A 17,128-nucleotide genomic window follows, 5' to 3' on the forward strand; every position below is an offset into this window, starting at 1 on the left:
ACAATTTCATGCATTCCTTGTTCAGTGGAGTGGACTTGTACTTGAATAACAAACTGGTCAGTAGCAGCATGGATACTTACCCTTATCGTGCCTACCTGGAAAATCTCTTGACGTACGGAATAGATGCCAAGAACACTCATCTCAATGCCTGTGTGGTATGGGAAGCTGACGAACCTACCAAGTTTGAAATATTGGAAACTGATGAAAAGAAAGACAACAATGATGGATTTGTAGAACGAAGAAAGAGAATCACGGGAGCCGACACAAGTTTAGAACTGATGGATCGTTTGCATTTGGACATGTGGTTGCAAGAAAAGTATTTGCTGAACGGGGTGGATGTCCGCCTGAGACTGAATCGTAGCAGTGCCGCTTTCCATTTGATGGCTGATAGTGACGGTTACAAAACCAAAATCCTAGAAGCCAGACTCTACGTACGCCGTGTGGAAGTGTTACCTAAAGTGGGAAACGACATCAGTCAGACGTTGAGCAGAACGACTGCCAAGTATCCCATACGACGCGTGGAAGTGAAAACCTTCACCATTCCCAAGGGACAGCGATCCATGATCGAAGATCATCTGTTCCAAGGACAGTTACCCAAACGTTTGATCGTTGGTATCGTCGAGAATACAGCCTTCAACGGAGCTGCCGAAAAAAATCCTTTCTACTTTCAACACTTTGGCGTGTCCAAAATCGAAGTCAGTCGCGATGGCAAGACCTTGTGTACCCGACCTTTCGAACCTGACTTTACCAAGAAGAATTACTTGAGATCGTACTTGTCCTTGTACGAAGCCACCGGACAGTTAGGAACCAATACCAGTCACGGTATTACGTACGAGGATTATGCAGGAGGCTACGCTTTGTGGGCTTTTGATTTCACTCCAGACCAAAGCAGCGACGAGGGACATTTCCACCCTATAAAATCCGGCCAGATTCGTGTGGAAATTCAGTTTAAAGACCGAGACCCTGATGAAACGGTGAACGTCATCCTGTATGCAGAATTCGATAATACCATAGAAATCAACAGTTTGAGAGAAGTCATCCTAGATTACTAGAAACCATGGAAGACTGTTATCCCTCTTTACCTAGTGGAGAAACGTTTAGTGTTGGATTATTGTTAAAAAATGTTAGAGTTCTTGTTGTTTAGTGTTAAGTGATTTTTGAATAAAAAAATGTTGTGTTTTGAAAAAAATTGTTTGATGTTATATTGTTGGATTATTGTTAAAAATGTTAGAGTTGTTGTTTAGTGTTAAGTGATTTTTGAATAAAAAATGTTGTGTTTTGAAAAAAATGCCTTTGTCTTTTGTTTAGCTATAAGAATGTTGGATTGATGCTCTTTCATTTCTTACTATCCCTCTCATGACACTCACTAAACGCTGCGACTCAAAAACCGTATGGGGGATGTTTTCCTTCACGTCCGCGCTTTGACTTTAAGAACCGGGTTGTTTCCAGTCTAACCATCCATTGTCGACTCATCCTCCTAAGAAGATGTGCTCCAAACTAGCTAAACTCAACGAAGCCTACGTAAATTTGCATAGGGTCAGACACAGTCTGATACCGAAGCCAGAAGAAATAGAGAATGTGAGAATGTTAAAAATCACTGAAGACCTGATAGAAGAGCTCTTCAGAGAAGAAATGAACAGGGAAAAAGAAGAATGGACAGAGAAGTACAGACTTCAGAGACAGCAGCAACAACAACAACAACAAGAGCAGCAGCAGCAGCAACCTGAACCTGACAGAGGCTTTGTCGATTGCCGTATCGACACCAAAGAGTTCTTCTTTTCTTTCCGAAGAAGCAGACCTATCGCCAGAAAGTCTATCCTCAGAGGACATCGCATTCTTAGAAACTAAAAAAAGAATGCCATAGCAAACAAAAAAAAAAAAAAACAGCCCTTTTCAGGGCTATCCCAATACTCTAGAAAAGAAATAACGATCGATTTGCCAATGTGTGTAGGTAGAATAGTGTGAAAATAAACACTAACTCTTTTTTAAAAAATGTGAGGGTATGTGTTTGTGTGTTAGTAAGTGCTTAAGTAAGTTGGTATGAATAGTAGATTAAAATCATGTTTTTTTTGGTGTTTGAGGTGTATATTTGGAGTTAGATTGGATTGCTTTGCGTATGTGGATAGTCTAATGAAGTGATTTATAAAAAATTTTAAAATAGTGATGGGTAGCATAAAAAAGTGAGTGAGTGTTTCTTTTAGGTCCGCGCGTTGTTGTTTTTGGTCATGATGTAGGTAACATCAATTTTATGTTTTTTAGGGGGATGTTTTCCTTCACGTCCGCGCTTTCACTATAAATTGAAACTCGCTGGGCAGTCTAGCTACCCTTGTTGATTGATCAACACCAAAAATGAACACGAGACTGTCTAAACTGTTGGAACTTCATGTGCATCTGGAATATGCCAGGCGCCTGTTGAATGAACTGGCCGCGGAAGCCATTGTGGAGGAGGGAAGGATAAGAGAGGAGGAGGAAAGAAGAAAAAAAGAAGAGGAGGAGAGAAGATATAAAGAAGAAGAGGAAAGAAGATACAAAGAGGAGGAGAGAAGAAAAAAAGAAGAGGAGGAGGAGGAGAAGGAAAAGAAGAGAAGAAGAATAAATTTCAGAATCCCAGAGAGCGAAAATTGGGATTCTGAAGCGACATATCCTGCCTCTGCTCTCTCCCCCAAAAAAGTAAAAAGTAACTGGGGGATAAGATGTGTATGTGGCGCCAGGCCTGGAAGGTGCCACCATTAACCAGGTGTCCATGAAGTTCCAAAAAAACAGCCCTTTTCAGGGCTACCCAATACTCTAGAAAAGAAATAACGATCGATTTGCCAATGTGTAGGTAGAGTAGCGTGAATATAAACACTAACTCTTTTCTAAGATAGTGTGAGGGTATGTGTTTGTGTGTTGGTGCTTGTAAGAGCTCAGGTATGTTTGTGTGAATAGTAGATTATGGGTTTCTTTATTGTTTCTTAGCGTATGTGGAGAGTATAGTTTGGGTTTTGTAAGCGCTCATGTACGATTGTGAGGATAGTAGATTATGGATTTTGTTTATTGTTTCTTAGCGTATGTGTTTGTGTGTTTGTGTTTGTGTGTTTGTGTTTGTACCCGCTCACGTAAGATTGTGTGGATAGTAGATTATGGATTTGTTTATTGTTTCTTAGCGTATGTGTTTGTGTGTTTGTGTTTGTGTGTTTGTGTTTGTACCCGCTGACGTAAGATTGTGTGGATAGTAGATTATGGATTTGTTTATTGTTTCTTAGCGTATGTGTTTGTGTGTTTGTGTTTGTGTGTTTGTGTTTGTACCCGCTCACGTACGATTGTGTGGATAGTAGATTATGGATTTGTTTATTGTTTCTTAGCGTATGTGGAGAGTATAGTTTGGGTTTTATTATATGAAATGAAAAAGTAGGGGATGTTTTCCTTCACGTCCGCGCGTTGTTTGGTCATGATCTAGGTAAGATCAATTTTACGTTTTAGGGGGATGTTTTCCTTCACGTACGTGCTTTAAGTATAAGAACCCACAGTATTCGTCGTTCAAACCATTCTGCAAAGAATAAAAAAAGAAGATGGCTTCTAACCAAATGGACAAAATACAAACATTACAAGACGTTTTAGACAACTTAGGAATGATGGAGCAGATGTTGATAAGACTGGTTGAAGACCATTATTCCTATAGTCCCCATTGTGTAAAGATGGAAATTAATAACTTAAAAAAGGTAAAGGACAAGATTAGTGGTGTCATGAAAGAGATAAAGGAGGAGAAGGAGGATGAAGAGGAAAGAATAAGAATAAGCAAATGGAACGAAAAGATTGAAAAAGAAGAAGAAAATGAGAAGAGGAAGAAAGAAGAGGAGGAAAAGAAGAAGAAAGAAGAGCAGGAGAAAAAGAAAGAGAAGAAGAGAAAGAGTGTTGGAGATAAAATAAGAACTTGGTGGAGAAAAAGAAGAAATTAGAAGCAGAAGAAGAAGAAGAAAACCCAAAGGCCCTTTTCAGGGCCAGCCATATTTCTCGAAAAGAGATAGCCTTTCCATTGCCTACCCCTTTTTTTAAATTTAAATTTAAATTTAAATTTAAAAAAAAAATCCCAAAAGCCCAAACTCTATTCCCCATGTTAATTTCCCCTTGTCGCTAGACAGACCCACCCTGTTTAAATTCCTTTGACGCTATACAGTCCCCTATTCCCATGTTAATTTCCCCTTGTCGCTAGACAGACCCACACTATAGTTCCATGTTAAATTCCCCTTGTCGCTAGAGTGACCCACGATTTATTCCCATGTTAATTTCCCTTGTCGCTAATCTGACCCACGATTTTTCTCCATGTTAAATTTCCCTTGTCGCTAATCTGTCCCAGGGGGGTCTGTAATGCTAATTCCCATTGTCGCTAATGTATCCCCCTTTACTACTTATATATAGCATTATTGAGTAATTTTCCTTCTTAAGCACTAAAATGAACCTTGAAAACTGATCATCTTGCACAAACCTGTCATGAGATACCACCGGTCTTGTGAGATAACTTTGTGCTGGCAGAAGAGGTGATTTCTCAAAACAGTTTCTACTGCACAGCAAACCTAATACATAATTAATTTTAAATATGACTAAATTCAACACACACAGATATATATATATATATATATATATATATATATATATATATATATATATATATATATATATATATATATATATATATATATATATATATATATGAGACTGCCCCTTCCACCAACAAAAATGGTCTCTCAAGACAGGTGGTCTCTCATAGCAGGTTTGTTGTTTTTTTTTTTTTTGTTATAGGTGTTATAGAGTTTAATGCCATTTTTCAGCACAAGATAGGATATACATGGCAGTCAGTATTAATGGTGGAGGAAGAACCCGGGAAAACCCCAGAAAGAACCACCTACACATGAGAAGCTACCGGCAAGCTTTCTGTAACGGTGAGAGCTTTAGACCACTTGGTCACTTGGGGCCCCTCATTACATGTTTGTATAAAAAGACCAGTTTCAGAACAATTTAAAGAAAAATAACCACAATCACTGTACATATATTATGTTCTTTATGACTAGTTCTTGCTAAAAATATTTTATGCATTCATTTGAAAACAAAATTATATAGCAATAAAGATATACTTCTCTCATTAAACATGAAATCACATTTATATTTGACAATTACATGTACATGTATTAGCATATGAAATTATTTCTGATTTACTCCTTTTCCTTTATAACACCCTCAATTTGTTTTACCAATGTTTAAACCACTATTTTGTGAGTGGTCTCCTCTTTTTCACTTCTTTCAGTTACAATAATTATTTTCTCCAGCTTTAAAATTTTTCACTTATTAGCTGGAGGTTCATCCATTGTTATTGAAGTACTAGGTGTTAACATTATTAATGCTCAGTTATAATACTGACCGTGAAGATTGTTTTGACTGGGCATTGGGAAAATACAAAAAATCTGTAGTGCATTGCATAACTAACAATAATTGTTAAAATTAATTAAATAAAAAGAAACAATTATCTCATCCAGAAACAGAATAATTTACTCAGAGACAAAAGTCAATAGCTTAATTCAAAGAAGAAATACAGGGATAACTCTATAAACAAAGTATGTAACCCGGTCACACCAACTTGAATAGACAGCTTGGTGATTGGAATGTAATCACTGTAACATCAGGAGAAAACACAACAAACATCACCAGCCTTTTAACACTATCAACTGAATTGCGCAAAAGATTCTCTCTTGCTGGTTTAATAGCTATAGACAAACACCTTATTCACATCCAGGCAATACGGATTAACTCTTAAAGACAAAAAATATGTGACCACTACGTCAATTTTGGCACTTCAATCCCAATTTGAGGCATGTACGTGCCTGTTTGCCAACTATAGCTTCTATCACAGGTAGCCAGAATCCTATTTTTTTGTTTTCTTTTGTTCTTTTTATCTTTGTTTTTTATCAGAAAAATCTTTACTAATCAAGCAGTCAGTGTTGTCTATGTTCTTGCAATACAGTCGTTCATAGAGCTGGATACTGGGTCCTACTTGTACATATGGGCACTAGCAACGATAAAGCCAGGAACCAGGCTAAGTGCTAGAATAATCAACATGTATTTTAGTCTGGTTTACAATAGAAACCATAAAACACTATAAACATACCTACAAAATTTTAAATATTTTATTTTAGAATGGTATAAGTGGTCATTGTTACTGGAATTTAATAAAGGTCGGTGGAGGTTTATCTCCATTTCTGCAATGCAGTCATTCATAGCAGTGCCAAAATGCATATTTTGCCAAGATATCGCGGTCTCTGGTCATGTTCAGCAGGTTCACGACAGAGCGTTTATATAATAAAATCAAACCATGCATTACATTTGTGTTTGGAAATGACAGGTGGTTGCTTATACCAGAGGTCGCTCATAACAGGTTTTACTGTATAAATATGGATGTTAGAAGTACATGCTCTTAGAATAACTAGCAGACAAAAGTGAATGACAAACAAGCTTTTTAAAATTTAACAAATAATTTATTTCCCTAGAATATAAAAGTGAAAATGAGAAAAAAGGGCTCATGGTGCTGGAATTAAATCTCAAAATAATCCAAGAATTATAGACACAAGTCCTAGTAATTTATGTCCTGAATAACTTCAGTAAAAGTCCAGAAAATATCTCAGAACTGAAGCTGATGACATGTCTGTGGTAGCTATTGAAGTGTTATGTATCAACAGTCTTGTGCTGAATCACAGTAATATAATTCCAGGTTTGAATTCAGTATAAATTCCAGTGAATGTGTTTATCCAAGAATTTTATCAGAGCACTTTTGTGTTTCCAGAGAAAATAATAACTTGAATTCAATAATTTGAAGAAAATGAAATTCAGCCCAAACTGGTCACTATATAATACACCGTGAAAGTGCCAGATTTTAAAGCATGAATGGTAAATTCCTCACAGTTACAATGTATATAGTTCTCTACTTGACCTCAGGTCACAAACCTTAGGTCACAATTAGCATTTTCTAAAAAAAAACATTACCTAATGGAAAATAACCTTCTAGAATGATCTAATGAGCCTTGTTTAAATACAACACAATAACCTGTAAAATTCACTTAGCAAACTCCAAAACCCTGATCCAAATCAACATATTTACTTCTTCTTGTTTACGTGAATAAAAATCCTGATATTAAGTTCATAAAGATAGAGAATAATGAAGCTATTATTAGTTGTTTACAAAAAATGAAATAAAAATATTTTTTTTTAAAGTCAAGCAAGTCCAGTAGAAATGAACTCAATTTTGGACAATGGCAAGTCCAGCATACAATGTTACATTACAATAGCATATAATGAAATTTTAAAAAATTTAAACCAACAAACACACAATTAAATAAAATAAAAATAACAATAGAACAGAAGTGAATGTCATAAAATAAGTGGTATGTCAGTAAGAAATGGCAACATTTCCTGAAATAGTCAATAAAACTTAAAGCTGACACTGATATATATTTCATTGACTATTAGTAAAATAAACTGAGAAAGGAAACTTTCAAGCAAAATGCTAAGAACATTCCAAAATCTTGGTAGGGAATTATAGGATTAATTTTCATTAAAGTGTTGATCGTGGTATGGAGTAATGTAAGTGTTCTAAGTGGTTAACAGTTTCATTTCAAAATCATATTAATTCTTAGCAAATCTCTCAAGTTTCTGACGGTGTCTGACCTTGCAAGGAAAGTACATGCAACTAGTCATAAAAAGACTACACCATTCAAATTTCCAGCATTGGAATATTATAAATTTTGGTGTCAGAATGTTACAACTCTGAGTCTTAAGAAATATTGGCAGCAACCGGAAAAAAGACAATATTGTCTACATGAAGTAGTATTCTTTTAACATTCCCATTTATTTTATCACCTATATATGTAGCCCATTTATTTTGCGACATATATGTTGCCCATTTATTTTATGACATGTATATGTTGCCCATCTATGTTATGATATATATATATGATGCACACTTATTTTATGACATATATATGTTACTCGTTTATTTTATGACATGTATATGTTACCCATTTATTTTATGACATGTATATGTTATCCATTTATTTTATGGCATGTATATGCTACCCATCTATTTTGACATGTATATATTACCCATCTATTTTGACATGTATATATTACTCATCTATTTTGACATGTATATATTACCCATTTATGATATGCAATCCATTTTTATGACATATATGCTACCAATCTTTTTATGACATATATGTTACCCATTTATTTTATGACATGTATATGTTACCCATTTATTTTATGACATGTATATGTTATCCATTTATTTTATGGCATGTATATGTTATCCATTTATTTTATGACATGTATATGTTACCCATTTATTTTATGACCTGTATATGTTATCCATTTATTTTATGGCATGTATATGCTACCCATCTATTTTGACATGTATATATTACCCATCTATTTTGACATGTATATATTACCCATTTATGATATGCAATCCATTTTTATGACATATATGCTACCAATCTTTTTATAACATATATGTTACCCATTTATTTTATGACATGTATATGTTACCCATTTATTTTATGACATGTATATGTTATCCATTTATTTTATGGCATGTATATGTTATCCATTTATTTTATGACATGTATATGTTACCCATTTATTTTATGACATGTATATGTTATCCATTTATTTTATGGCATGTATATGCTACCCATCTATTTTGACATGTATATTACCCATCTATTTTGACATGTATATATTACCCATTTATGATATGCAATCCATTTTTATGACATATATGCTACCAATCTTTTTATGACATATATGTTTACCCATCTATTTCATGACATCTATATGTCACCCATTTATTTTACAATATCTGTGTGCTAACCAATGATGAAAATATAACATCATACAAAAGTCACGCTACCAGTCTAAGTGGGTGAATAAGTAGCCTAAAAAATGTAAACTTTGCCTTTTTCTGTTAGGAAAGAAAAATGACTCCCCCTGTGATTTTTTTTTTGAGGTACATTGACTGACCATACTTTTTTAAATGCCCCCTTGTCTTAGCCAGGTTAATTCTAGTATTGTGTTGTAGCGAAATGTATTTCATCAAGCCATCAGTATCTAGGCCTAGTTTTGATATCAATCAAACTCTTGCACATTCATAGGCATGTGCTTTGATAGCTGATTGACCATTAACCCTTTCCTGAGTAAGTTAGCAACTATCACTGCCCGATTTCCGCATGTTATCCTTTGATGATCAAAACATACATCTTGTGTTATGAAACTCTGACAATAGTATGTAAATAGCAATTTGTGTTGTCAGACCAGAATTGGTGATCTGGATATTTTAACTGCCTCTTGTGCACTATTTCGTCATAAAATTAGTTTGAAACTGTAAGTGAACCAGTAATGGGGAAATAATGGCAGACATTGCTATGTCTGGGAAGTACCAGATTATTAGATTGTCTGTTTTTGTAAATCATCGAGCAAATATATTCAGAATAATATACAATTTATTCATAGAAAGCAAAGCCTCCTTGATTTATCTGCAGCATTTGACACAATAGACCATGATATATTACTTCGCTGTCTCCAGCATGTATTTGGCATTCATGATACAGCCTTACTGTGGTTCAAATCCTACTAATTGGTCAACAGGACACAAATTGTGTCTGCAAATGGAATACACTCCAGCCCAGTTGATCTATGTTGTGGTGTTCCACAGGGGTCTGTTCTTGGACCTGTTCTCTTCATTTTATACACTCAGCCGCTCTCAAGTGTCATAGATCATCATCCAGTGTCTCACCAATTGTACGCTGATGACACCCAAATATACAAATCTAGCCACCCAACTTAAGTTGATGCTACCATACAAGGTGTAGAGAGGTGCATTTCTGATGTGAAATCATGGATGACATGTAACAAGCTGCAGATGAATGATGATAAAACTGAGGCCATTCTGATCACAACACAAAGACTTTCTCATTCACAGCCTTTACCTCAAACAATAAATATCAGCAACACCAACATTAAATTCACACAATCAGTATGAAACCTAGGTGTTACTCTGGACAGTACTCTCACACTGCACCAACATGTCATGAACATATGCAAGGCTGCATATCTTGAGCTGAGACGCATCAGCTCAATTTGCAAATATCTTTCAGTTGATGCCACTAAAACACTTGTGTGTTCATTAGTACTTTCAAGACTGAACTATTGTAACTCAATTCTGTCTGGTTCATCTCAATATCTGTTCCAGAAACTTCAAAAAGTTCAAAACACAGCCGCTCATTACTTAGAGTACCACGATCAGAGCACACCTCCCCGCTGCTCTGTACCCTACACTGGCTATCCATTCGATCCAGAATCAAACACAAAATTTGTTCTCTGTGCTACATTTCACTCTCGGACTCTAGTCCAACATACCTATCCGACCTCACCCATGTGTACTCACCAGCAAGATATTTACGCTCCTCTTCTGACAATCGTATACTCATTATTCCCACTATGAAAACAAAGTCATATGGACAGCGTTTTTTTGCATACCAGGGCCCAGCAACATGGAATGAATTGCCCACTGAACTTAGACACAAAGACACAGTGATCACATTCAAGAGGGCTCTCAAAACTCACTTATTTTGACTGCAAGAACAAATTTAAACACCTAATAATGTTTCCTACCTTAAATATTCTCAGCATGTTTTTTAATGTTTTCTAATTTCATGGTGTTTGTTTTTGTAATCATATCATTATATGTTTTTTATCTTATAGGTGTTGTCTAATGTTGTAAAGCATTTAGATCTTCTAAAGATTAGGCGCTATACAAAGTCCTCATTATTATTATTATTATTATTATGTTATTAAAGATTTAACTTTAAAATGCAATTATATAGGTCAGACAGTGCAAGCTGTGGAATTCACATGAAGCATTGTAAGGTCAAAGTTGTTTTCTGACTTGACTCGTATTTGTGAAAATATGGAAGAAATCAGCTATGTCAATACTATTTAACCAATGCCTAAAATTACTACAAGTATGTAGACAAATAAATAAACCATAAGTTTGCAATCCTATCAATGGACAGCTGTAATAAAGCTATATAAAATGAGTGGTTACATTATGAAAAGCCTCCTTCTAAAAATAGATGCACTTACAAGTCAGTGTTGATTCAGTTGGATGAATAATAGTATGATCTGAAGACACGTGTGCATTTGCCCTCATGTACACAGTACAGGGATTGATTCAAATGTGTGTGCATTTGCCCTCATGTACACAGTACAGGGATTGATTCAAACGCGTGTGCATTTGCCCTCATGTACACAGTACAGGGATTGATTCAAACGCGTGTGCATTTGCCCTCATGTACACAGTACAGGGATTGATTCAAATGTGTGTGCATTTGCCCTCATGGACATAGTACAGGGATTGATTCAAACGCGTGTGCATTTGCCCTCATGTACATAGTACAGGGATTGGTTCAAACGTGTGTGCATTTGCCCTCATGTACACAGTACAGGAATTGATTCAAATGCGTGTGCATTTGCCCTCATGTACACAGGACAGGGATTGATTCAAACGCGTGTGCATTTGCCCTCATGTACACAGTACAGGGATTGATTCAAATGCATGTGCATTTGCCCTCATGTACACAGTACAGGGATTGATTCAAATGTGTGTGCATTTGCCCTTATGTACATAATACAGGGATTGATTCAAATGCGTGTGCATTTGCCCTCATGTACACAGTACAGGGATTGATTTAAATGCGTGTGCATTTGCCCTCATGTACATAGTACAGGGATTGATTCAAACGCGTGTGCATTTGCCTTCATGTACAAAGTACAGGGATTGATTCAAACACATGTGCATTTGCCCTAATGTACACAGTACAGGGATTGATTCAAACGCATGTGCATTTGCCCTCATGTACATAATACAGGGATTGATTCAAACACGTGTGCATTTGCCCCCATGTACACAGTACAGGGATTGATTCAAACGCATGTGCATTTGCCCTCATGTACACAGTACAGGGATTGATTCAAACACATGTGCATTTGCCCTCATGTACACAGTACAGGGATTGATTCAAATGCATTTAGAAATCTTTGAAAATGCCATTATTGTAAACTTTAGAAATGTATACAGAAAGATATAAAAAATAAAAAAATTGATTAAAGGTAGTTGATTATGGATTTTTACTAGCTTGCAATTACAATAATGTAATCTGGCTGCTCAGTTAAAATTTGTTACAATGTAATTTCTATTATTCTCTTTTAGAGTCATATGTCCTACAGCAGCAGGGAGGGCGAACCCTACAAATTTTAGAAGGTTCCAAATGTCGAAATAAGATCTCTACAATAAGGGGTTTTTCAACCGGAAATAACGTCGAATACGTTTCAAGAGGAACTCTCGGAGAGATAAGCCTCTTTGGGAGGTCCTCCTGAGTTAGTCCAAATGTGGTTTCTGGTTGAAAACCTATTAATGGTGCTTCGATTACAAAAAATGAACCAACTCGTTGTCATCGCCCTCCCTGCTGCTATGAATTAAAATTTTTTATCAAGACCAACTCGATACCATGTTCTAGGATCGTGTAAGTTTATTGTTATAAATCCATGTGGGGTTGATTGAGCACGACTAAAGAAATTTTTAAATTTATTCATGTCCATATCACCACTACAACAGGTCTGATGAATATTTCGTAACATGTGAGTATCAACTCCATTAAAGACAGTAAGAATATTAGTTATCCCTGATCACTTTAGGAATTTGTGTATACTGCTGGGTTACATAAATCACATCTGTGTTTTTGTGTCTGCCTCTGTAAAATATCCTGGCAGGATTTGATTGTCTATCCAGCATTACATCATCGTAAACAACTAAATTATTAATAAATCCATCATTATCATCAATACTTGGCACTTCATTAATGTCAGTTATAAATTCAACAACATCATCTCCGCTCTCATTTAACGATTTTGCACTTTCATTAAAATCTTTTAACACTTCGTAGCATCGTTGATCATCAACTGAAGGTGCTACCAAATACAACTTGTCCCACTTCATCCACTTCATTATTAAATTAAGTAACAACTGCGCCTTACCACTCCTAGATGGACCTATAATAATCATACGAACAGAATTTGGTAGCGCTGCGTGATGTTTAACTGGTTCTCATTTCCTTGTAGCAGAAAAGTCAGTGATTTCCATTAGAATAATATAAAATAAATATGGATTTATATTGTGTGAAATGCAGGGCGCGCACGCCAACAAGTGATCTAACAACCATTACAACAAAAAATAACAGATCTGTGGTTACGGGCAAGTGCGAACGATGCGGTACAAAGAAATTTAAATTTATCTCCACGCAGTCAGGTGAAAAACCAAAGCAAAAGCCAAAACCAAAGCCAAAGCCAAAGTCAAGTGAAAAAAAAGCAACACTGAGGTGATATTGCAGCAAAATTAACAAAACTACCTGGAACTCCATGGGCTAAATATCCAGGAGAAAAACACCTCCTAGGATATAATTACTGCGGTCCTGGAACCAGACTTGATATCAGACTTGATGACCAAGATCAACCAAAACCAGGTGAGTATCCGATAAACGCTATTGATAAGGCGTGTCATGCACATGATGTAGCTTATAAAAGTAAAAATCTACAAGATAGGCATCTCGCGGATGTGAAATTAATTCACGCGTTAAATTCCATCACTGATAAATTTTTCGAGGAAAGGTTAGCTAGTTAGTTGGTTAGATCCACAATGAAAGGTAAATTAGCGCTAGGTGCTGGTAATTGATTATAATGGAGTCAATTTATTCTTCCCCAAGAGGATACTGGAGAGGTAGCGCAGCAATTAGTAAACTCACTGAAGCAGCAAAAGTTACACGCGTTACTGCTAAAAAGTGGTTATCCAAACAGGCAATATGGCAAATTTACCAACCACCACCTAAACAAATTCACTTTGCACATTTTGATGTTAGTGTTCCTAATGAAGTTCACCAAGCTGATATATTATTTCTGCCACATGATACTATTAAAATCCGAAGACGTCAAATTACATACAAGTACGCGCTAACTGTAGTTGATATTGCAAGTAGATACAAAGATGCAGAACCATTAACGACTAAAACAGCATCTTAGGTTGCTTCTGCGTTTGAACGAATTTATCAACGAGGTGGTCTACGATGGCCACATCTATTGCAGGTTGATCCTGGCAAAGAATTTCAGGGTGCAGTATCATCGCTGATGAAGCAACATAATGTCAACGTCAGATGAGGACATACTGAAATTCACCATCATCAGGCAATTGTTATGCGATTTAATTGAAACACTCGCTGAGCGGTTATTTGGATATCAATACGCAAAGGAATTCATTCAGGACAAGAGACCACACGAATGTGTTGCAAGATTACCAGGTGTGATAACTGCATTAAATCATGAAATTACTCGAACAACCAACATGAAACCTATTAACGCAATTACCAAAAAAATATACCCGTACAGCGACGTGATTTTTCAGCACAACCAATACTGGGCAATGTCACTGTGAGATATTTATATGAACCAGGTGAACTTGAAGGTGGTAAAAAAAGAGCGACTGATCCTATCTGGAGCATCATGACACAAGATATCTAACATAACTAGATCTACTGGTAATGGATGTCACACACTGCATCCCAGATGACATATGCCTGGCACAGGGTCACTCTATAGGCTCACTTTGCCTTGATGAATGTCACACACTGCATCCCAGATGAGAAATGCCCAGTACAGGGTCACTCTATAGGCTAACTTTGCTTTGATGGATGTCACATACTGCATCCCAGATGAGAAATGCCTGGTACAGGGCCACTCCAGAGGCTCAATGTGCCTTGATGGATGTTACATGCTGCATTCCAGATGCAAAATGCCTGGTACAGAATCATACTATAAGCTCATTTTACATAGTCTCATAATTCTAAAAAGATAACAATGAAAGCAGATACATACCTTTAAGTAATTTTATTTCTTTTTGACATGTGTCAACAGTCATCTCCAAATGTTTCTTTACAGTCTGGGCATGTCTAGGAAGAAATTCTGAAAGCAAATATTGAAAAATGCAATTTTTTATAGTCCATTCTAACCTACTCTAATAGGTGTACCATTCCAGTTCCCTGAAAAATAAACCTTCACCAAAAAAAATTAAAACAAAACCACAAAACCTTGACAACACAAGATTTAGTTAGTTCATGGAGGTTACAACTGAATGTTATATTATTTAGAAGTAAAATTTATATCAGACAATAGAAAATTGGCTATTTCTTCTAATCTATATGTATCATGTTCTGCAATAAATCTGGCATTATTAGAATTATACCAATTCACTCATTATATCAAAATATAACATTAAAAAAATACTGATAATCTAATAAAGAACAATACACCGAGGAACATTAAATATGATGACTTGTAAAGATGGAACCTACTACACTGAAATTTCCATGGTATAGAAAATCATTCCACAAAAATCATAATTCAAACTGAAATCCAAAAAGTATATTAAGACTTCTTGCTACTGAAAGCAAATTATTAAACTGAAAACATAATATTTAAAACTTCACAGCAATATATTCCCCCAACAATTTACTGAATTATTTTTCAGTTTATGTTTTTAACAATTTCAGTCACATCACTAAGATGTCGGCAGTATAGCAGTCTATAATTATGTCTAGCACAGGGGCATCATGCTGTAGACATGTAGCTTCTGTCCCACCCAGTCACATTATCCTGACACCAGGTGGACCAGTCTTAACACAAACCTCTTCATGCTGAGCAACAAGTGAGGCAGCTATCAGTGCTACTTGTCTAAGTCTTTGGTATGACTCAACCAGGTTCAAATCCATGACCTCCCTCATCCGAGGCAGACACTCTAACCACTTAGGCCATCATAACTGTGAATTCTATTGATATTATCAAAACACTAGTATTTTTCAGAACTTAGTAGTCCTAAGTTGCCCCAGTGCTAGACATCGCTATAAACTGCCACACTCAAGACATTGTAGCAATATGACTGCAAAGTTGTTAAAGCTACGTTAATAATCCAAATCACACATGCACATCAATGAACTGTAGAATGATACTTGAACATATATGAGTGTGTGTGTGCATGTGTTTGTGTGAGAGATCTTAATACCACTTTATTTGGTGGACATGTCGAGTAAATCAAAGGATCAGACTGGCATATAAAATGAGCAACTGGAGATTGGTCATAGGGGTTCTTAGATATTATAATCACTGTATCTTTGATTATTTAATCCATTTAACTGCCAAATAAACACCTTTAAGTTAATAAAGAAAAATTTCAAGTTCACTAAGTCTAGTTTACAGATTGTTTCTTTGTTGGATGATCAAGAATGATGTTGCCAACTAGGATTAATTTTAAAAAAAGTGGCTAGGTCTAATTTAGTTTCTTTTTTTCAGACAATCGATAGTGATGTCATCAACAAAACTTGTTTGGTCAGCATGTTTTGCCAACTGTTTAAATGCTCTGTAACCATAAAACACAGGACAAAGAGGGGTCAGAGCTTATCTCCTTGATTTATGAAGAACTATTTAACTGAAGGATTGCCCATAGTTCAATTCTAATAGACACTACATCCCTTACACCATGTGGTTTATGTTTAGTTTTTTGTCAGTACATGACATCTTTAAAGCAAAACATACAATAATAATGAGGACTTTGTATAGCACCTAATCTTTAGAAGCTCTAAGCGCTTTACAACATAAGACAACACCTATAAGATAAAAAACATAATAATGATATGATTACAAAAACAAACACCATGAAATTAGAAAACATTAAAAAACATGCTGAGAATATTTAAGGTAGGAAACATTATTGGGTCTTTAAGTTTGTTCTTGCAGTCAAAATAAGTGAGTTTTAAGAGCCCTCTTGAATGTGATCACTGTGTCTTTGTGTCTAAGTTCAGTGGGCAATTCATTCCACGTTGCTCGACCTTGGTATGCAAAAGAACGCTGTCCATATGACTTTGTTTTCATAGTGGGAATAATGAGTATACGATTGTCAGAAGAGGAGCGTAAGTATCTTGTTTGTGTGTACACATAGGTGAGG

The 17,128-nt window shown here is 35.8% G+C and overlaps 1 protein-coding gene across 3 annotated transcripts in view; it reads right to left on the reverse strand.

Annotated features, from left to right (window-relative positions):
• The window catches only part of LOC149797683 (uncharacterized), a 79,752-nt gene that overhangs the window by 54,235 nt on the left and 8,389 nt on the right, over window positions 1–17,128 (reverse strand). For all 3 annotated transcript variants that reach the window (XR_016421860.1, XM_089962599.1, XM_089962598.1), the window contains exon 3: window positions 15,007–15,093. Coding sequence is in view for 2 of the 3 variants with exons in the window: in XM_089962599.1 (XP_089818725.1) it covers window positions 15,007–15,093 (87 nt within the window). In the remaining variant the exon portion in view is untranslated. The remainder of the gene's footprint in view (window positions 1–15,006; window positions 15,094–17,128) is intronic.

This window comes from Sinohyriopsis cumingii, chromosome 6 (genome assembly GCF_028554795.1).
Source record: "Sinohyriopsis cumingii isolate HCF-2022 chromosome 6, ASM2855479v2, whole genome shotgun sequence".
In the NCBI taxonomy this organism is placed as follows: domain Eukaryota; kingdom Metazoa; phylum Mollusca; class Bivalvia; order Unionida; family Unionidae; genus Sinohyriopsis; species Sinohyriopsis cumingii.